Source organism: Camelus bactrianus, chromosome 3 (assembly GCF_048773025.1).
Source record: "Camelus bactrianus isolate YW-2024 breed Bactrian camel chromosome 3, ASM4877302v1, whole genome shotgun sequence".
NCBI lineage: Eukaryota > Metazoa > Chordata > Mammalia > Artiodactyla > Camelidae > Camelus > Camelus bactrianus.
The window spans coordinates 42,341,175-42,358,120 of NC_133541.1; the positions used below are offsets into that span (position 1 = coordinate 42,341,175).

Below are 16,946 nucleotides of genomic sequence, written 5' to 3' on the forward strand. Positions count from 1 at the left end.
TGTTAAGGGAGGGGTGGCGGGGAGCACTGAATTGTGGGGGCATCATTGGGGGTTGTGCAGATGGGGCCGGGGAGCCTAGCTGATCTGCTCCTTAAGGGTGGAAGTCTGGAGCTGCTTTGCTTATATTAGAGAATGTTGGCATTAGAGAAAGTGGAATGTAAAAATTGGGGCAAATAATTTAAATTCCTAAGCGTTTTGTGGCTTTATAGTTGTGCAAATAACTCAAATTCTACCTAATTTGTTTATCACCCTTCCTGGCTGCCCACCCAGAATTTGGGGCTGGGCAATGGTTGTTTCCCTCAAATATGCATGTTAAAATACAGAAATACATTCTGGAAAATTACTTGATGGTGGTGGGGAAACCCTTATGTACCTCAGGACTGGAGGATGACATGGAGTGATGTGATATATATTTTTTTAATCCACCACATTCCCCTTAAACTAAGCTCCTTCCAGGTGTCCATTATAGACGGTTAAATTAGTGGATAAGTGGCAGTTCTTTTGTTCAGAAATAATTTCAAGTAACTAATGCCGTTCATATCTAACACAGTTATTCTGATCATATGGATCTTTGTATGAAGTGGTGCGAGAATCTACATTAACAGGAAAACAAAAGCGCTACTGAACAGAATGCCTCTGGGAACTCTTGGTTGGCCCATCCAGTGCATGCTCCGTAAATTTTTATGTTGTTTATATGGTGTGCTGTGCTTTACAGTCTGCTCTTTGCATTAATTTGCCATTGTCTTTCTCTCAAATATTAATGAAGTGTAGGAGCGACTTTATTCCAAATAGGCATTTTTAAGGTGGACCGCAAAATAAAGCTTTTCCTTTAAAAAATAATTTTTCTGAAAGACAGAAACTGCTTCATTAGTGATGCTGGCAAAATCTCCTAATGCCTTTCAATAAGCTATTTAAGGTTGGTATTAGAAATTAGGGCTAGAGGATTTAATTAGCCAGCTCATAGGATGCAGTCTTTTTAATTCAGGATTTCCCTTTGAGAAAATTATGTAGTTGAAGAAGGAATATCATATTTTAGATAAGCTGGGTTTTGAGTTGAGTTTATTGCCTGTCTTGGGCCCTTACCAGGTCTATACTGCTGATCTGGAAATTGTGCTTGATTTGAATTAAAACTTTTAGTTTTTAAAATTGATAATTGCCATGTGGCATGTTGGATTGTGTGCAGTAGTTCTCCGAGTTTGGAAAGGTTAAAGTTGGGTTTTGGAGGGCAATGATTAACTCATACATGTTACCAGGGACACATAATCAGGTATTAGTTACTAAACGATTAGCTCATGCCGTGGGTTTAGTTACCCAGTGAATACTTTGTTATGAGAGTGTTAAATGTTAACACTTTTGCATTTTTAGACTTAACTTTAAAAACATACAAGAAACCTCTTACAACCCTTACCATCCTTTCAGCTATAACATTACATTGCTTTGGTTTCTGCCTTTAATTTCCCCAGGGGTTCTTTTTATTTAGGAAAAGGGTGAAAGATGTATTTGTGTAAGTACTACACCAGTGCTTCTGTTAAATTCTTTTTCAACAAAGAATATGTTACTTGAGCACCTCATGCACAGGGTGCATATTTTTATGAAAACAATGTGTCCTGAAAGCAGTAGTTTTTAGTGTATATTTATTTCATGTGTACCAATTTAATGTAGCTTAGACAATTTCTAATGTTTTCAGTTTGTAACCATTTTTCAGTTAACTGAGTACATATACATACATGTAGAAAACAGCCAACCTTTAGAAATTCTTTGTATATTTTAAAACAGTTGTCTTTCCAGTCTGGTATCATGGGTCTCCTTGTCGCCTTTAAAATGTAGCTAAAATCTCACCTTAGATATGGAAAATCAGCTTTCAAGGAAAGCTTGTTTTAGAATATCAGTGAAGAATTAAATATTTGCTTTCTGGAAAGCTTAATTAATCCTCCTTAATGTGAAATTAATGTAAGCAATTTGATTATGTTTTCCTATGTGATAAATTTGCCCCCCTTTCTGCTGACTTATTAACTGCTGACCCTACTGTAAGATCTAAGTGCAAAACTTAAAAAGTTTTGGCCTTGTGGACTCCCCTGAAATGCTCCTGGGGACCTATGGCTGTCCCTGCTTTGAGAATCATTGCATTATAACATTTTAGAAATATCTATGGTTACTTAAAAAAAAACAAAAACCTCTCCCTTAAAATTTCCTGGTTTTCTCTGTGTATGAAAGTAACACTTTCATGCTTATTTTTCAGTCCACTTCAGAGTGAGACTCCCCTTCTCCTCTAAGATTCCAGTAGCACAGAAAAAAAAGTGTTATGGATGAAGGGAATGTATCCAGCACCCCTCCCCTGTTTCTCCAGCTGGGAAGGGAAGGAAAGGGAAATAAAATTTAATGAGCACTTTTACTATGTGCCAGGTGCTTTACATATGTTATTCCATTTTAATCCCCAAAACAACCCTACGAGGTATTTCTAGCGAAATTTTGCACGTGAATAGAGCAAGTCTCAGAGAGGTTAAACTGAAGTGTGTCACACAGTATTTAAGTGGACAGAACCTGATCTGAACCAAAGTCTGTTATCAAGGCCTTTATAACTCTGTACCTTGGTATTTGCTTAGTTTTTCTTCAGTTCCTGCAGATTGAGAATGTGGATACTAATGTTATATTAGGCTCCGTGGTGGCATGATGACAAAACAATTTGACTACCTGTGAGGTTTGCTCTTACGGGATTAACTGTCTTTGATATATTTTTATAAAGTCAAATGAATATATTTATGAAAAAGGTTTATATAATTTTTTCAGTTTTAGCTCTTCGAAAATAAAACAGTTAATTATCCATGTTTTATCACAGACTGCAGGATTACCCTTTTTGTGTTGTCAATTCTGTCACATAGAACAGCTGACTATCCCAGAAGGAGATTTTGCATTTACAAGCTTAAAACAGCTGGTCATTTGGGATTGTCAGAACTCCAGAAAGGCAAAATCCATTCTCAGGAACATTATTTTATTCAGGTCACCCGGTACCTAAGACATAAGACCATCAGGGGTTGGGGAGAGGGAGAGAGGGAAGAATGACTTGTAGCCATCTAAGGACCTTTGAGGGAGGAATATTCTCCCTGCTTCACCTGTGGGTGCTCTGGCATGATTTAGGATCCAGAGAGTGAGTTGGTGGAATTTCAAAGACGTTTTCTCAAATTGGTGAAGCCAAAATACACGACCGGACAACTCTGAGGTGAGGCTTGATGAAATTCCTACGTATTGCCTCAGTAGTACGTTGTCTTAAAAAGTAATTTACCTGCTGTCCTCTTACGTGTGAGTGCTACTTTCTTGTATCTCAAGTAAAGCCTCTCACCTCTAGCAACATCAGTCATTCCAACGTAGAAGATGGGGAAAAAACCCAAATAGGCCTCTGAATGTCAAATAGCTGCCACAAAGCTAGTCAAACAAGAGGTGCAGCTGATCTGAGGGCAGAGAATTTTCTATGAAAAACACTAGCAATAGAGGAGAGAATTCATTGTGATAGCTGATGGTGGAGAAAAAAAGTAACATAAAGAGCCCATTTTTAAAATACTGCCACCTGCAGTTACAGGGGAGTGCTGCCCCACTCACTTGGTAACACCCTAAGTGGTCAGCTGATTAGGGTGGCAGGTAGAACCTACATTTAGAAATACTTGCACCAAAAATGGTTGGAATTTTAAAAGGAGTTTGGTTACTTGGAAGATAATCTAGAATTATTTGGAAAATGAACATTCATGAAACACCTAAAGCTTTGATGATAACAGATTAATAAAGTGTACTTTGTAATACATGTGTGTGTGTTTTGTGCCCTCATACATCCCTTGAATTACATTGTTTTGGAGGTCACAGTATTTTAAAGTTTGCTTTTTAAAAAATGTTATGAGAGTAGTAAATAGTCAATATAATGAAATTGGATAGTATGTATAGGATTTTCCCTCAGCATAATTGCATGATATCAGGATTCACTTTACTTTACTTCTGACCTGGATAGCTCATATGAATGGAGCAAGTCATTTTTGAAAAACTATTTGAGAGATACATCAGTTTTCCTAAAGGCCACTTCTTTGATAGTTACATTAACCTCTTTTGAAGCACATGTTCTATTATACCCTTACAGACTATTTAAGTACTAACTAGTCTAACTCTTTTGGGTCCTCAGTTGTTTTAGTTTTGCCTGTGACTGGAGAAATTCTCCAATATCGCTTTCATAGAGAGACAAAGATGTTAACTTGGTGGGCAAGGAGATATGTAATGGTGTTAAGCTGAGAGAGATCAATTTTATAAAAGGTTAATTTATGATAACTATCTTCCTACAGTGATAACTGGTTTCTTTGCATACACACATGTATGTGTGACCGGTGGAAAACAAGAGACCCATTGCACTAAATGTACAGAATATACTTGGAAACTTTCTGGGCCCTCTTATGATTCATTGATTTTTTTTTGTCTTAATCTGTAACTGTCCCATAGATTTTTAATTATTGTAGGCCGTTAGGGTACTGGTGTATATATAATAAGGCAAGACTACTCTTACTCATTTCTGAAATTTTCTTGGATATTTACTTTTTATGTGATTTTTTTCTTCATTAAAATACATTTAAAACATGTTAAAATATGATTACACTTACTATGTATCTTTTCTTTAATTGTGATTTTCCAAAAAACTTCTTGATGAAAAGAGATAGAGGAGACTGGACTATCCATTCAGAAAACAGGGATAATGTCTGTGCAATAAAACCAAAGGTTATCATATTACATTTCTCAAAATTTCTTATTTTGAACCAATAATAGTAACTTGATTTTAGAGGATGTTCTTTTAAAACTGATTAATTTCATAAAAAATTATTACAACACTTTTCTCTTTCTACTGTGTTGCTGAGTGTGTACTGTCAAGATAAAATTATATTACTCTGAGAGATTTCTCCTAAGTTAAATAATGTTTCTTTCAACAACCTGGCCTGAAAGAACTCCTCACTCGAAGGAGACTGTAAGTGGGGTTCAGGTGCCCCACGTGTGAACCCTAGACATCATCTGGCTGTCATCCTCAGGTCACATCTCTGCAGCTCCATGCGCAGCACCACTCTCAGAGTTCCCACATGGTACAGAGCCCTCTATGTGAATGAAGGGGAACCTGGAGAAATAGTGCCTGCTAGATAAATTTTATTCAAGTATCATAGATAGTGGAAGGCTGAGAGAGAGAGAGCCAGAGGCTTTATTACATTTGTAGCATTCAGGTTTCTGTCAGGCACTCAAAATCCTGAGATCATCTGTGGCCTGGAGGTTTCCAAAGGGACTCCCATTAATGTTTGTCACTGGCCTCTGCATGTGGCTTTCAGAGAGGGTAGATGGAACTGAATGGGTGTGCCAAAAAGCTTCAGGATGACCTTCCCCTACATTTAGGAAAAAGGAATGAGGCCCTGTCCAAACAGGGCAGGACTGACTGGTGTCAGTGGTGGTGGGAGGCAGTTTTCAGTTGGCTGTGAGCTGTAGCTGGAGCTGTCTAGGGGGAATTGCTGCCTATGCAGGTTAAGTGTCTCATCTCTGGACCCTTACAAGCAGAGGCCCAATGCCATCTGTCAGGGAGGTTGTGGAGGATTCCTGTGTGGTTCTAAGTTGAAACTACAGGGCCTTTAAGGCCCCTTGCCCCTTGATGATTTTGTGCACCCATGTGTGCGTGTGAGCATGTTTAACAGCCTTACCTCTGTACTGCTTGCTCTCTGTGATGTGAAAGAAAATAGTCATTGTGAGCCTCTTCAGCTGTGGTATGCGTGTGATTTTGTGGGCTTTGCAGCTCCACTGGCACACACTGTGAGAGACCTTGCTGTATTGGAGCATGGGCTAGTGGGACAGCCTGGAATAAAGGTGGAAGGAGAGGAGGAGTTTGTTAAGAAGAAACCTGAGCTGGCCTACCCTAGTTTAAAATTTTTTTTTAAAAGATGGGGAGAGGGGAAGAAAACTACTGAAATAGGGGATTTTTGTCAGGTATATCACAGATTTGAAGTAGACTAATGGTGGCTCATTAATGCTGTGATCTAGGTATAGGTATGATGTGTTGTACATATAGGTATGATGGTGGTATACTGCAGTAAAGTGTTTTCATATGGCTGTGTAAAATACTTCAGCGTATCTGTTGAATACCATTTATTTTTTACTTGTAAGGTGCAGGGGTAGGGAGGTTTGAGTGGCCTGAATGTTTTTACTTGAAAGTAGAAGCCATCATATTTTTTTCCTTGCTGCTGTCAAGTACTACACATTTTAAAGAATTAAAATATTTCACAGCATCTGAATGCAGATTCTCCTTCCTTTCTCGCACATAGGTTTCCACTTGAGTGGCACAGTGACGGAACCTGCAATACAATCGGAGCCAGAAACTGTTTGCAACGTGGCCATCAGCTTTGATCGTTGCAAGATTACCTCAGTGACCTGCAGCTGTGGAAACAAGGACATATTTTATTGTGCTCATGTTGTGGCACTGTCTTTATACCGCATCCGCAAGCCAGATCAGGTCAAATTGCATCTTCCCATTTCAGAGACTCTCTTTCAAATGAATAGAGACCAACTACAAAAATTTGTACAGTATTTGATCACAGTGCACCATACAGAAGTTTTGCCAACTGCTCAAAAATTAGCAGATGAAATTCTTTCCCAGAATTCAGAAATCAACCAAGTTCATGGTGAGTATAGACATTCATTCTATAGATTGATTCTTTGGATTATTTTTCATTTATAAATTTAATTCTTCTGCATAAAAATGAATTAAATGTGAATTAGATTGTCAGCATTGCTCTTAGGTAGCTGTGAGTTTGCTTAGTTTTGGATCCTAAAACATTTCTTTTGAAGTATTTTGTCCTTTCTACTAGATACCAAGCCTTTTGTGCACAGAAGAGTCTCTCATTTGTTAAAGCTTGGCTCTTATACTTTTACATTTCATAAAATTTCATCAAATAAATGGTTTTGTATGGTAAACATTTATTTAGTCATTTAATTCACCCTTGGCGGCTGTTGTCAGTGAACTGACTAGTGCATAATCAGAATTTTTTTCATTTTCTTTATAAATTTATTTTCCAAGGCAGGAAGTTTCTGATATGATACCTCACATTAAGAAAATAATTTATTCTTAGAAAAATATTATAACTTATTTAGAGAGAGGTTAGGATATGACTATTATTATATATTAGAAATCTAAAAAAATTTTTTTAAATCTTTTATCAATTGAACATATTATTTCACTTATTTGTAAACATATTTATCAACTGTTTATTTTGTGCATTGCAATTATGTTGACTCACATATATGTATAACTTTTCAGAAATAAACCCACCACCTATTTCATATAGTATATTAATAAAGGATAAGAGATACTGTTAAATTACAGGTTACTATTCTTTTAAAACATTTAGACAACCTATTTAAAAATAGGTTGAAGAATGTAACACAGTCTTGACAAAGCAGCTTGTGAGCCTAACATTTTTACATTTCTTCAGTTATAGTGATTGGAGATTTAGGAACAGTCAGTCACCCAGTACTATCCTTCAAGTTTTCTTCAAAGTCATTACATGATAGAGCAAATATAAATGTTTAAGGAAAGCAGTTTGAGATCATTTCTTTAAAACTTTTAAAACTGTGAGATATAACACATCTCATAAAATATGCATAAATTAAGGTGCAGATCAACAAAGTAAACCAATACCCAGGCCAAGAAATAGACCACTCTCAGCACTTGCGAGGATTCCACATGCTCTTTCCCAGTTAGTCACAAGCACCTTTCTGTTCTCCATGGTGACCACTGTCTGATTTTTTTTTTTATGGTAATCATTTCCTTGGTGGTTTGTGTTTTGCTGCTGACAACATTAAACACTAGTCTTAATTGATTTTAAACTTTATGTATCTGACTTCTTTCACTGAAAATCATGTTTGTAAGATTTGCTCATATTGCTTCATGTACCCATAGTTCATTCATTTTCATTGCTCTAAAGCACACTGTCCAATAGAAGTACAGTACAAGCCACGTGTATAATTTAAAACATTCTAGTAGCTTCATTTAAAAAGAAAGAAGTAAAATTTTAGTAATGCTTTATTTATCTCATATCTAAAATCAATTCAACATATCATATTATTAACCACATTCATAAATATCTATTCAACAAAAATATTGATATATTTTACTTTTTCATATTAAGTCTTTGAAATCTGGTATCTGTTTTATACTTACAGCACATTCAAAATCAAACTGAGTCACATTGCAGGTGTTCACTAGCCACATGGCTAGTGGCTACCTTACCAGACAGCACAACTCTAGAGTGTTCTAGGATATGAGGACACCATGATTTGTGCATTCTGCTGTTGATAAACCTTTTTTTTAATTTAAACATAATTTTTTTTTAATAGAGGTACTGGAGATTGAACCTAGGACCTTGGGCATGCTCAGCGGGTGCTCTACCACTGAGCTATACTCACCCCCTAGTGAATTTTGTTTTGAATAGAGCTGTTGTGCATATTCTTTTACAAGTCTCCAGGTGCCATACAGTACTTTTAACATGTCTCTTATATCAGAGGAAAATCCACGTGGTCATGTTTCATCTAGTGCTCCCCATATCAGGCTGAGTTTTATTAAAGTAGCTGTTATACGGTGTGTAAAGTATTTTACTTGGTAGAGTCCGCCAGCGTTAAATAACAGGATTGTAAACAACTCTCCCACAGAAGTACCTTGGACCTACCGAAAGCACGTGCACTCAAGGACTTTAAAGTAGGCTTCTGCTTTGTCATGTATTTGTCTCAGTCATGTTGCCTTGCAGAAATTCAGGCCAGCTAGCAATCATCTCAGAGATTTCCCAGGAGCCTATTTGTGGCTTCTTACTAAATTGTTCAGTGGCAGCAGAAGAATAGGATATACCATTTCTTCAAATTTTTATGTATTCTCTTTTTTCCTTTTTAAAATATTTATATAATCCATTGAGGCCACATTGTTCTCTGAGTTTTAGTTTATCCAGAGGTCCACATGAACAATTAGTTGTTTGTTCTGCATTTGTCTTTCCTGTTTTGAAAGATAGCAGCCTCCAAGGTTTCTTATCCAAAAGCTTTTAAAATCCATTTCTTTGTTGAGATAGTGGGACCCTTGAAACAATCTGAAGTTGGACGTGAGGTGTTCACATGACATTGTATTTCTTTCAGAGTTTCTAAAATTAGAAGAAAAAGATATCTAAGGAAATATCAAGGACAGAATGCAGGTTATCTTTAGATTCAGTGTAATTTTCAAATAACTTTTGTATGAGAACAGCTTCATGAGAGCAGTGAACTTAAGCAGTCTATCCCGCCAGCTTTCTCTCCACTTAATTTATCATCAGATTTCTCCTAGCTTGGAAATGAGCCAATTACACAAGCTGCCTTCCTGCCTTCCATTCTAGTGTGACAAGTGGTAAAAAAGAAGAGAGGTAGAAAGCAGGCCGTGACCTTAAGTGATGAAATGGGAAATCTGCTCCCTGGAGAGTCTTATTTTAACTGTTAGATTGATGACTTAGTAGAGGGTGGGATTAAAAATGTTCTGCAGTTATTTGACTACATGGTCCCACCTGCCTCCAAATATCTGTACATTAAGCATTCTCTTAACTCATTTTTAAAGCAGTACTTTATTGTTTGGTTTTGTGGATATATTTTTTCTTTGAGAAAAATGTCTTGGATATGACTATTGGAAAGAGTTTATTTTCCTCTAAGGAAAAGCATCACTTTTACCTTGCTAGTTAAATAAGGTTAGGATAGAATTTTAGATTAGATTATTTTACTAGGTATCTTAAAGACAATGAGGTTTAGCATATCTAAATCCTTTTTGAAAGAAAGTCATAGTATAATTTTTAATTAATAACAAAGTATGTTGATAACCACAGATTTTTCCTTTTCACTGTAAGCTTATTCTAATGCATTTAAAATTTGATTAGTTACTTTACTTATTATTTTGAAATATTTTATTTTTAAAAGAATTTTATGCTGAGAAATTAAAAGCTTTTTCAAATCTACTTCAGGCATATTGTTTCTCACAATGTCCTTGTAAGCTAGATATTGCAAATTTATAACTGTATATAATTGTAATAGTTTCTAGATGAAGAAACCAAGGAGAATGGGTTAGTGACTTATCAGAGTCACAGACTGAGTGAAGGTAATTGAAATATAGACTTAGTCATCTTAGTAGTTCAGTCCTTGTCAGTTTTTTTATGTTTCATTTTGTTTTCATAACATTTCCCACACATTTTTTATTCGAGTAAAATCAGTTACTATATATTAAATGGTGACTGTAAGATAATTAATGTTAATGGCCCACCAAGGAGATTGCCAATTGTAGTTTTGCATTTGTAAGCAAACTTGTTTGTCTTGTGTTATATTCTAATAAAATTTTTTAGCTTCCATATTCTTTAAAAAGAGGCTGTTGTCTTTGCTAAGTACTTACCTAGAAATTTACTGATTTCTAAGTGCTAACCCATTCTCTTGGTTAGTTCAACTCAGCCTTTTCTGGTCATTTATGCTCCCTATTAAATGAAGTATATTATAAATTGATAAATCGTGATGTAGAGACAACATTAAGTTTGAAATCTGGAGGCCTAGAGTTTGGTATTGTCTCTGCTGTGTATTACTTGTGTGACTCTGAGTGAGAGTCTTTTTTTTCTCATTTAAAATGCTTATAATCTTCACTAACAGTATTGGAAGACTTTTAATGATACAATGTATACATGTGTAATAATAATAAAGAAGAGTTTACCTCATGTTGGGGTATCTATAAGTATTCATAGTTAAGAAGAAGGGAGAAGAAATCGATTGAGTGATGGATGATTTAGAGTTGGAGGTCAGCTTGCTTTACTCTGACCCCCTGGCACATATTTCCTTCTCTTCTATTTTTCTCTCTGTTGTGCTTTCTTTTAGTGACCTCCCTATGGCCTAGCCTCTACTGGGCAGACTACAACAAAGAGGGACAGAATTAGTGGGAATTATGGCATTGGTCCGTACTTGGAACAGAGGAAAAGTGTGTCATTTCCATGGCCTTTTAACTCCCAAAGCTTGGGTCAGTCCCAAAAGTAGAGTAGATTCATCCCTCACCTCACTGCCACGTGTCCATAGATACTGTCTCAGTCAGCCAGATGTAGAACGGATGTACAGTTTGACCCTTGAAAAACTTGGGGTTTAGGAGCATCAACCCTTTGCACAGTCAAAAATCCATGAGTAACTTATCATTGATCATGGGTTCCTGTATTTTCTTATATCCACAGTTCTTCTGTATCTGTAGTTCCACATCTGCAGATACAACCAACCACAGATTTTGGTATTCATTAGTCGGGGAAAAAAAAAAATCCCTGTATAAATGAACCCATGCAGTTCAAACCCATGTTGTTCAGGGATTAGCTGTATTCACATGTCAAATGAGGATTGACACATGACATCTAAGATCTTTTCCACCCCTGATTCTGTGACTCTTTGGTGATAGTTTTTCTACAGAGACATAGGAGGCACCTAGAATCCATATTGCCAAGGTGTACCTGTTATTATTTTGCCCAGGTGTCCATCTGTGTGTTGTTCCATCAGACATTTTGATTTGTTTGAGCACGGTTCTTATAAAGCTAGCACTATAATTCCATTCATGCCTGTCCTATGTAGCCTCTGTGTCACAGCCATCTTATACATCAATCCAATCAGTCTCTCCCAGATATTACCAAACAAGCAGACCTATTCAGCCTTCCCATGTTCATTGTGTAGCTTATTTTCACTTTATCATAAGCCCTATCGGGGCTGAAACTATGACCTGTGCTATTTTAGTAGACTCCTAAGGACAACATTTAAGAAGTAATAGGCAATTTGTTAAACAAAAAGTAACAATATCCTCAATATAATAAAGGTCATTTATGACAAACCCACAACTAACATACTCAGTGGTGAAAAGCTGAAAGCCTTTTCTCCAAATTCAGGAACAAGACAAGGATGCCTACCTACTCTTGTGACTTTTATTTAACATCGTGTTGGGAGTCCTAGCCACAGCAGTCACACAAGAAAAAGAAATAAAAGGCATCAAAATTGGAAGGGAAGAAGTAAAACTATTTGCAGATGACATGATAACTTTATATAGAAATCCCTGAGGTCTCCACCCTAAAACTGTTAGAACGAATACATGAATTCAGCAGAATTGCAGGATACAAGATTAATAAGCAGAAATCTGTTGCATTTGTATAAACTAATAATGAAATATCAGGAAGAGAAAGGAGAAAAAAATCCTGTTTAAAATCACACCAAAAAGAATAAAATAACTTGGAATAAACTTAACCAATGAGGTGAAAGACCTAAACTCTGAAAACTATAAAACATTGATGAAGGAATTGAAACTGATAAAAAGAAATGGGAAAATATCCCATGTTCTTGGATTGGAAGAATTGATATTGTTAAAATGGCCACACTACCCAAAACAATCTGTAGGTTTAATACAATCCCTTTCAAAATACCTATGACATTTTCCACAAAGCTAGAACAGATAATCCTAAAATTCATATGGAACCACCAAAGACCCAGAATCACCAAAGCAATCTTGAGAAAAAAGAACAAAGTTGCAGGTGTCACTCTTCTAAGCTTCAAACTATACTACAAAGCTATAGTAATCAAAACAGCATGGTACTGGCACAAAGCAGCCACATAGATCAGTGGAACAGGATAGAAAGTCCAGAAATAAACCCACAGACTTATGGTCAATTAATCTATGATAAATGAGGCAAGAATATAAAATAGAGAAAAGGCAGTCTCTTAAATAACTGGTGCTGGGAAAACTGGACAGCTACATGTAAAAGAATTAAATTAGAACATCCTCTCACATCATATACAAAAATAAACTCAAAATAGATTAAGACCTATGTAAGATCTGAAACCATAAAGCTCCCAGAAGAGAACATAGGCAGAACACTTTTTGACATAAGTTGTAGCAGTATTTTTTTGGCTCTGTCTCTTAAGGCAAAAGTAATAAAAGCAAAAATAGACAAATGGGATCTGATTAAATTTAAAACTTTTGCACAGCAAGGGAAACTGTCAACAAAATGAAAAGACAACCTATGGAATGGAAGAAAATATTTGCAAATGATAACTGACAAGGGGTTAATATCCAAAATATATATACAGCTCATACAATTCAATATAAAAAAACCAAACAACCAAATCAAAAGCTGTGCAGAAGAGCTGAATAGACATTTTCCCAATGAAAAGATGCTCAACATCACTAATTATTAGAGAAAGGCAAATCAGAACCACAATGAGCTATCAGCTCACACCAATCAGAGTGGGTATAGTCAACATCTACAAATTACAAATGTTAGAGAAGCTGTGAGAAAAGGGAACCCTTGTACACTGTTGATGAAACTGTAAATTGGTACAGTCACTATGGAGAACAATATGGAAGTTCCTCAAAAAACTAAAAGTAGAACATGATCCAGCAATTCCAATCCTAGGTATATTTCTAAAAAAACCCGAGAACACTAATTTGAAAAGATACCCCAGTGGTCATAGCAGCGCTATTTATTTACAGTACCCAAGATGTGGAAGCAACTCAAGTGTCCATCTGCAGACAAATGTATAAAGATGTGATGTATTTATATAATGGATTATTACTCAGCCATAAAAAAGAATGGAATTCTGTCATTTACAACAATGTGGATGCATCTGAATATCATGCTTAGTGAAATAAGTCAGAGAAAGACAAATACTATATGATACCACTTATATGTGGAATCTAAAAAAATAAAACAAATGTATATAGCAAAAAAGAAATAGATTCACAGCTGTAGAAAACTAGTGTTAACAGAGGGGAGAGGGAAGGGAGGAGGGGCAAGTTAGGGGTATGGGATTAAGAAATACAAACTACTGTGTATGAAATAGATAATCAGTAAGGATATATTGTATAGCACAGAAAATTATAGCCATTATCCTGTAATAACGTTTAGTGGGGTGTAATCTGTAAAAGTACTGAACTACTATGCTGTACACCTGAAACTAATATAATATTGCAAATTAACTGCTTCAAAACAAAGCAACATAATTTTTTATTCCATTTTGTTTTTAGTAGGAATTTGGAGATTTATTTTTGTACACATACATGTTCCAAATTTAGCAGTGAGTGACAATTAGAGTCATTTGATGGAGGCCTCATGTCACATCTCACTTCCTTTTGTTTCCCTGTGGATGGTCATGTTCATTGTAATTGGGCTTGCATTAGCAATCAGTTTTTGCAAGCATCCTAGGGAGATAATTTGGTTATTACAAGCATATCCTTTCTATTATAGAACATTGTGCCATTGACAGTTGGTGAAACAAAGGTATGACCTACTGCTGGTCAATATAATTAGCAAATCTTTTCTGTAGGAGAGAATTAAATTTGCTACCTCAAAGTACAGTAGTGTGAAACTTAAAATTACGAAAAAAAAAAAGGACTGCATGTTGAAAAAATGTGTAGTAGTATAGAAGTATATAAGGATAAAAAGGCAGGTACTTACTGGCTCACAACGGCTCCTTCACTTAGTCTCCAATAGCTCCCTTATTCCCCCAAGTCACCTATTGCTGACAATGTGGTTTATAGTCTTTGAGACAGTTTTCTTTGTGTGCACACACATACATAACTTTTAAAAAACAGTTTAAAAAGCTTTTTTTTCTTTGCAGTTTGCTTTTTTCTCAATATATCATGAATATCTTCTCATGTTAGTACTGATAGTTCTGTTACTGTTTTAAATGTTGTATAGTATTCCATAGTATTGATATATTTAACCATTAACCAACTGAATGATTCTGAAATTGTTTTCATTTTTTCCTACTATATGTAGTACTGCTGTAACCATTCTTTGTGTGTGTGTGAATTTGTGCAAATGCTTTCGCATAACAGATTCCTAGTAGTAAAAATGCTAGAACAAGTAGTATCGGCATTTTGGGATTTGTAATTACTGCCAAATTTCCCTTCCCAAATTACCATTTTTACCCTTAAGTTTTAACTAAAATTTGATGCTTCCATAATATGATTTAAATTTCTTTTAAAAAATTGATGGAATATACAGTCATGTACACATGATCATCTTCACATGAAAAAACATTTCATTTGACAAAGGAGAAGTAATCTTAGTACTTACGTCTCTTAATTAGGAAGAATCATGTCTCTGGCTCATCGGGTATTTGATGGGGTAATACAGAGACAGCCAAGTTAGTTTCAGCCCAATACCCTTCATCCTTTCTCTTTTCACCTCTGAATATTGCCTTCCCTCACACCCTATAGTCATGTCTGACTACTCTGGCTCTCAAAATTTACAAAGGGTCGCTACCAGCTGTGGTCAGTTTCCTTGCAATCCCTCTCTCCTTTAACTGACCCTAAGTCTCACCATGTTGGCTAGATGAGTTTATTATTCCCATCTCCCCTACTTTGGCTTTCTCATACCTTCCACTATAAGACATTTAGAATAGTTTAGGAGCTTAGAAATTAGACAGCCTACATTAGAATTCTGGTCCCTTTGCTTTCCAGCTTTGTTACTGAAGTCAAGGAACTGAATCTCTTGAGGCCCTTAGTTTTTTCAATTTGTAAAACATAGACTATAAAGAGTGCCTATTTCATAAGGTCAGGATGATAAAAAGGAGTAAATTTGAGTCCCTGTTATCACCACTACTGTGATGTGGCAGTTGACATGAGTCTGCACAGACAAGGTAGATAGTTGAGGAAAATATTTGTGAACTGTTTTTTTAAAAACATCTCTAAAATTAATCTCAGCAAATCATTCTTGAAGCTTGCAAACATAGTGGATCTCTTGAGAAATCTGAAGAGTCGGGAATATAAAAATGAGACTTTCTGAGAACTTTGCATTTAAATATTTGTATTTGTGTACCAAGTAATTGCTAATACATTTATTAGCTAAGTAATGGGAAATGACTTCCCTGTTATGCACTCTGTGCTTATCCTCTGCATTTTTTCTAATGAGCATTGGTGAATGTACAAATGTTTTATTGCTTTTTATCCATATAAAATATATGATTATTTTTGTACCTGAGTAACTATATTATTGAACTTCTGAAGTAAATTAAATGATAATAAGAGATGAGTAATAAAATCAGGTGAGAGGAAAATAATAGAGGAGGGGCTATAAACCCTGACAGGCCTATTTGAGTTCCTCGAGATACATGCTGATTACAGTGCTGCTTATTTACTTCCTTGGCATTTAGCTGAAGGGAAGGTGGCTTGTTGAGGGAGCAGAGCCTAGCAAATGCCAGGGCTCCCTCAGTCATTGGCCACCAGGATAAAGAAAATAGGTTGTCCTATCCAGGAGGACACCATGCTGCATTGTGGCTGTAGGCTTACATGGACTGACCATTGAGAATATCAGGTCATAAAGGAATTTGGCTGTTTCAGGTACCACAAAATTGTAAATTGAAATGAAGGCATTAGTCACTACCTTGCAATGGGGATTTGAGTAAGAATAAAATTTAAATCTTTTCTCAAATGTGTGTTTATTCAGGGCACATCATTTTTCAGTGGTCTCCTACTTCTTGTCCTCTGTAAAAATAAGAAAGATTTTTTTCTGAGTCTGAATCACTGAGGTTTGCTGTTTTGCCTTTTCCCTCTTGGTGCCGATGGTTAATGTCAGGATTTGCTTTCAGCTTGTAAGACAGGTGTACTGGTGCCTTTGTAAGCCACAGACTTAATGTTTCCTAGCTTTGACAGCAGGCACTAAAACTGTAGGAGATGGCATTCTTCTATAGGGCCCACAAAAGAGGCTGAATTAATCACTTCTGCAGTGTAGACTTCTGCTGCCTGCATTCTGCCTCTGTAGACTGAATTTGACAATTTAATTTTAACAAAAAAGAACACTGCTACATAAATAGAAATGGTTTAAAGCATTATGTGGACAACTGCGTTACTAAAGCAGTTAGATCTCAGTTAAGATGAAGTTGTAAACTAA

General features: G+C 36.0%; 1 protein-coding gene across 3 annotated transcripts in view; it reads left to right on the forward strand.

Moving 5' to 3' along the window:
- ZSWIM6 (zinc finger SWIM-type containing 6) overlaps positions 1-16,946 on the forward strand; it is a 175,332-nt gene that overhangs the window by 98,934 nt on the left and 59,452 nt on the right. For all 3 annotated transcript variants that reach the window (XM_074358801.1, XM_074358806.1, XM_010966253.3), the window contains exon 2: positions 6,321-6,677. In XM_074358801.1, the coding sequence (XP_074214902.1) occupies positions 6,321-6,677 (357 nt within the window). The remainder of the gene's footprint in view (positions 1-6,320; positions 6,678-16,946) is intronic.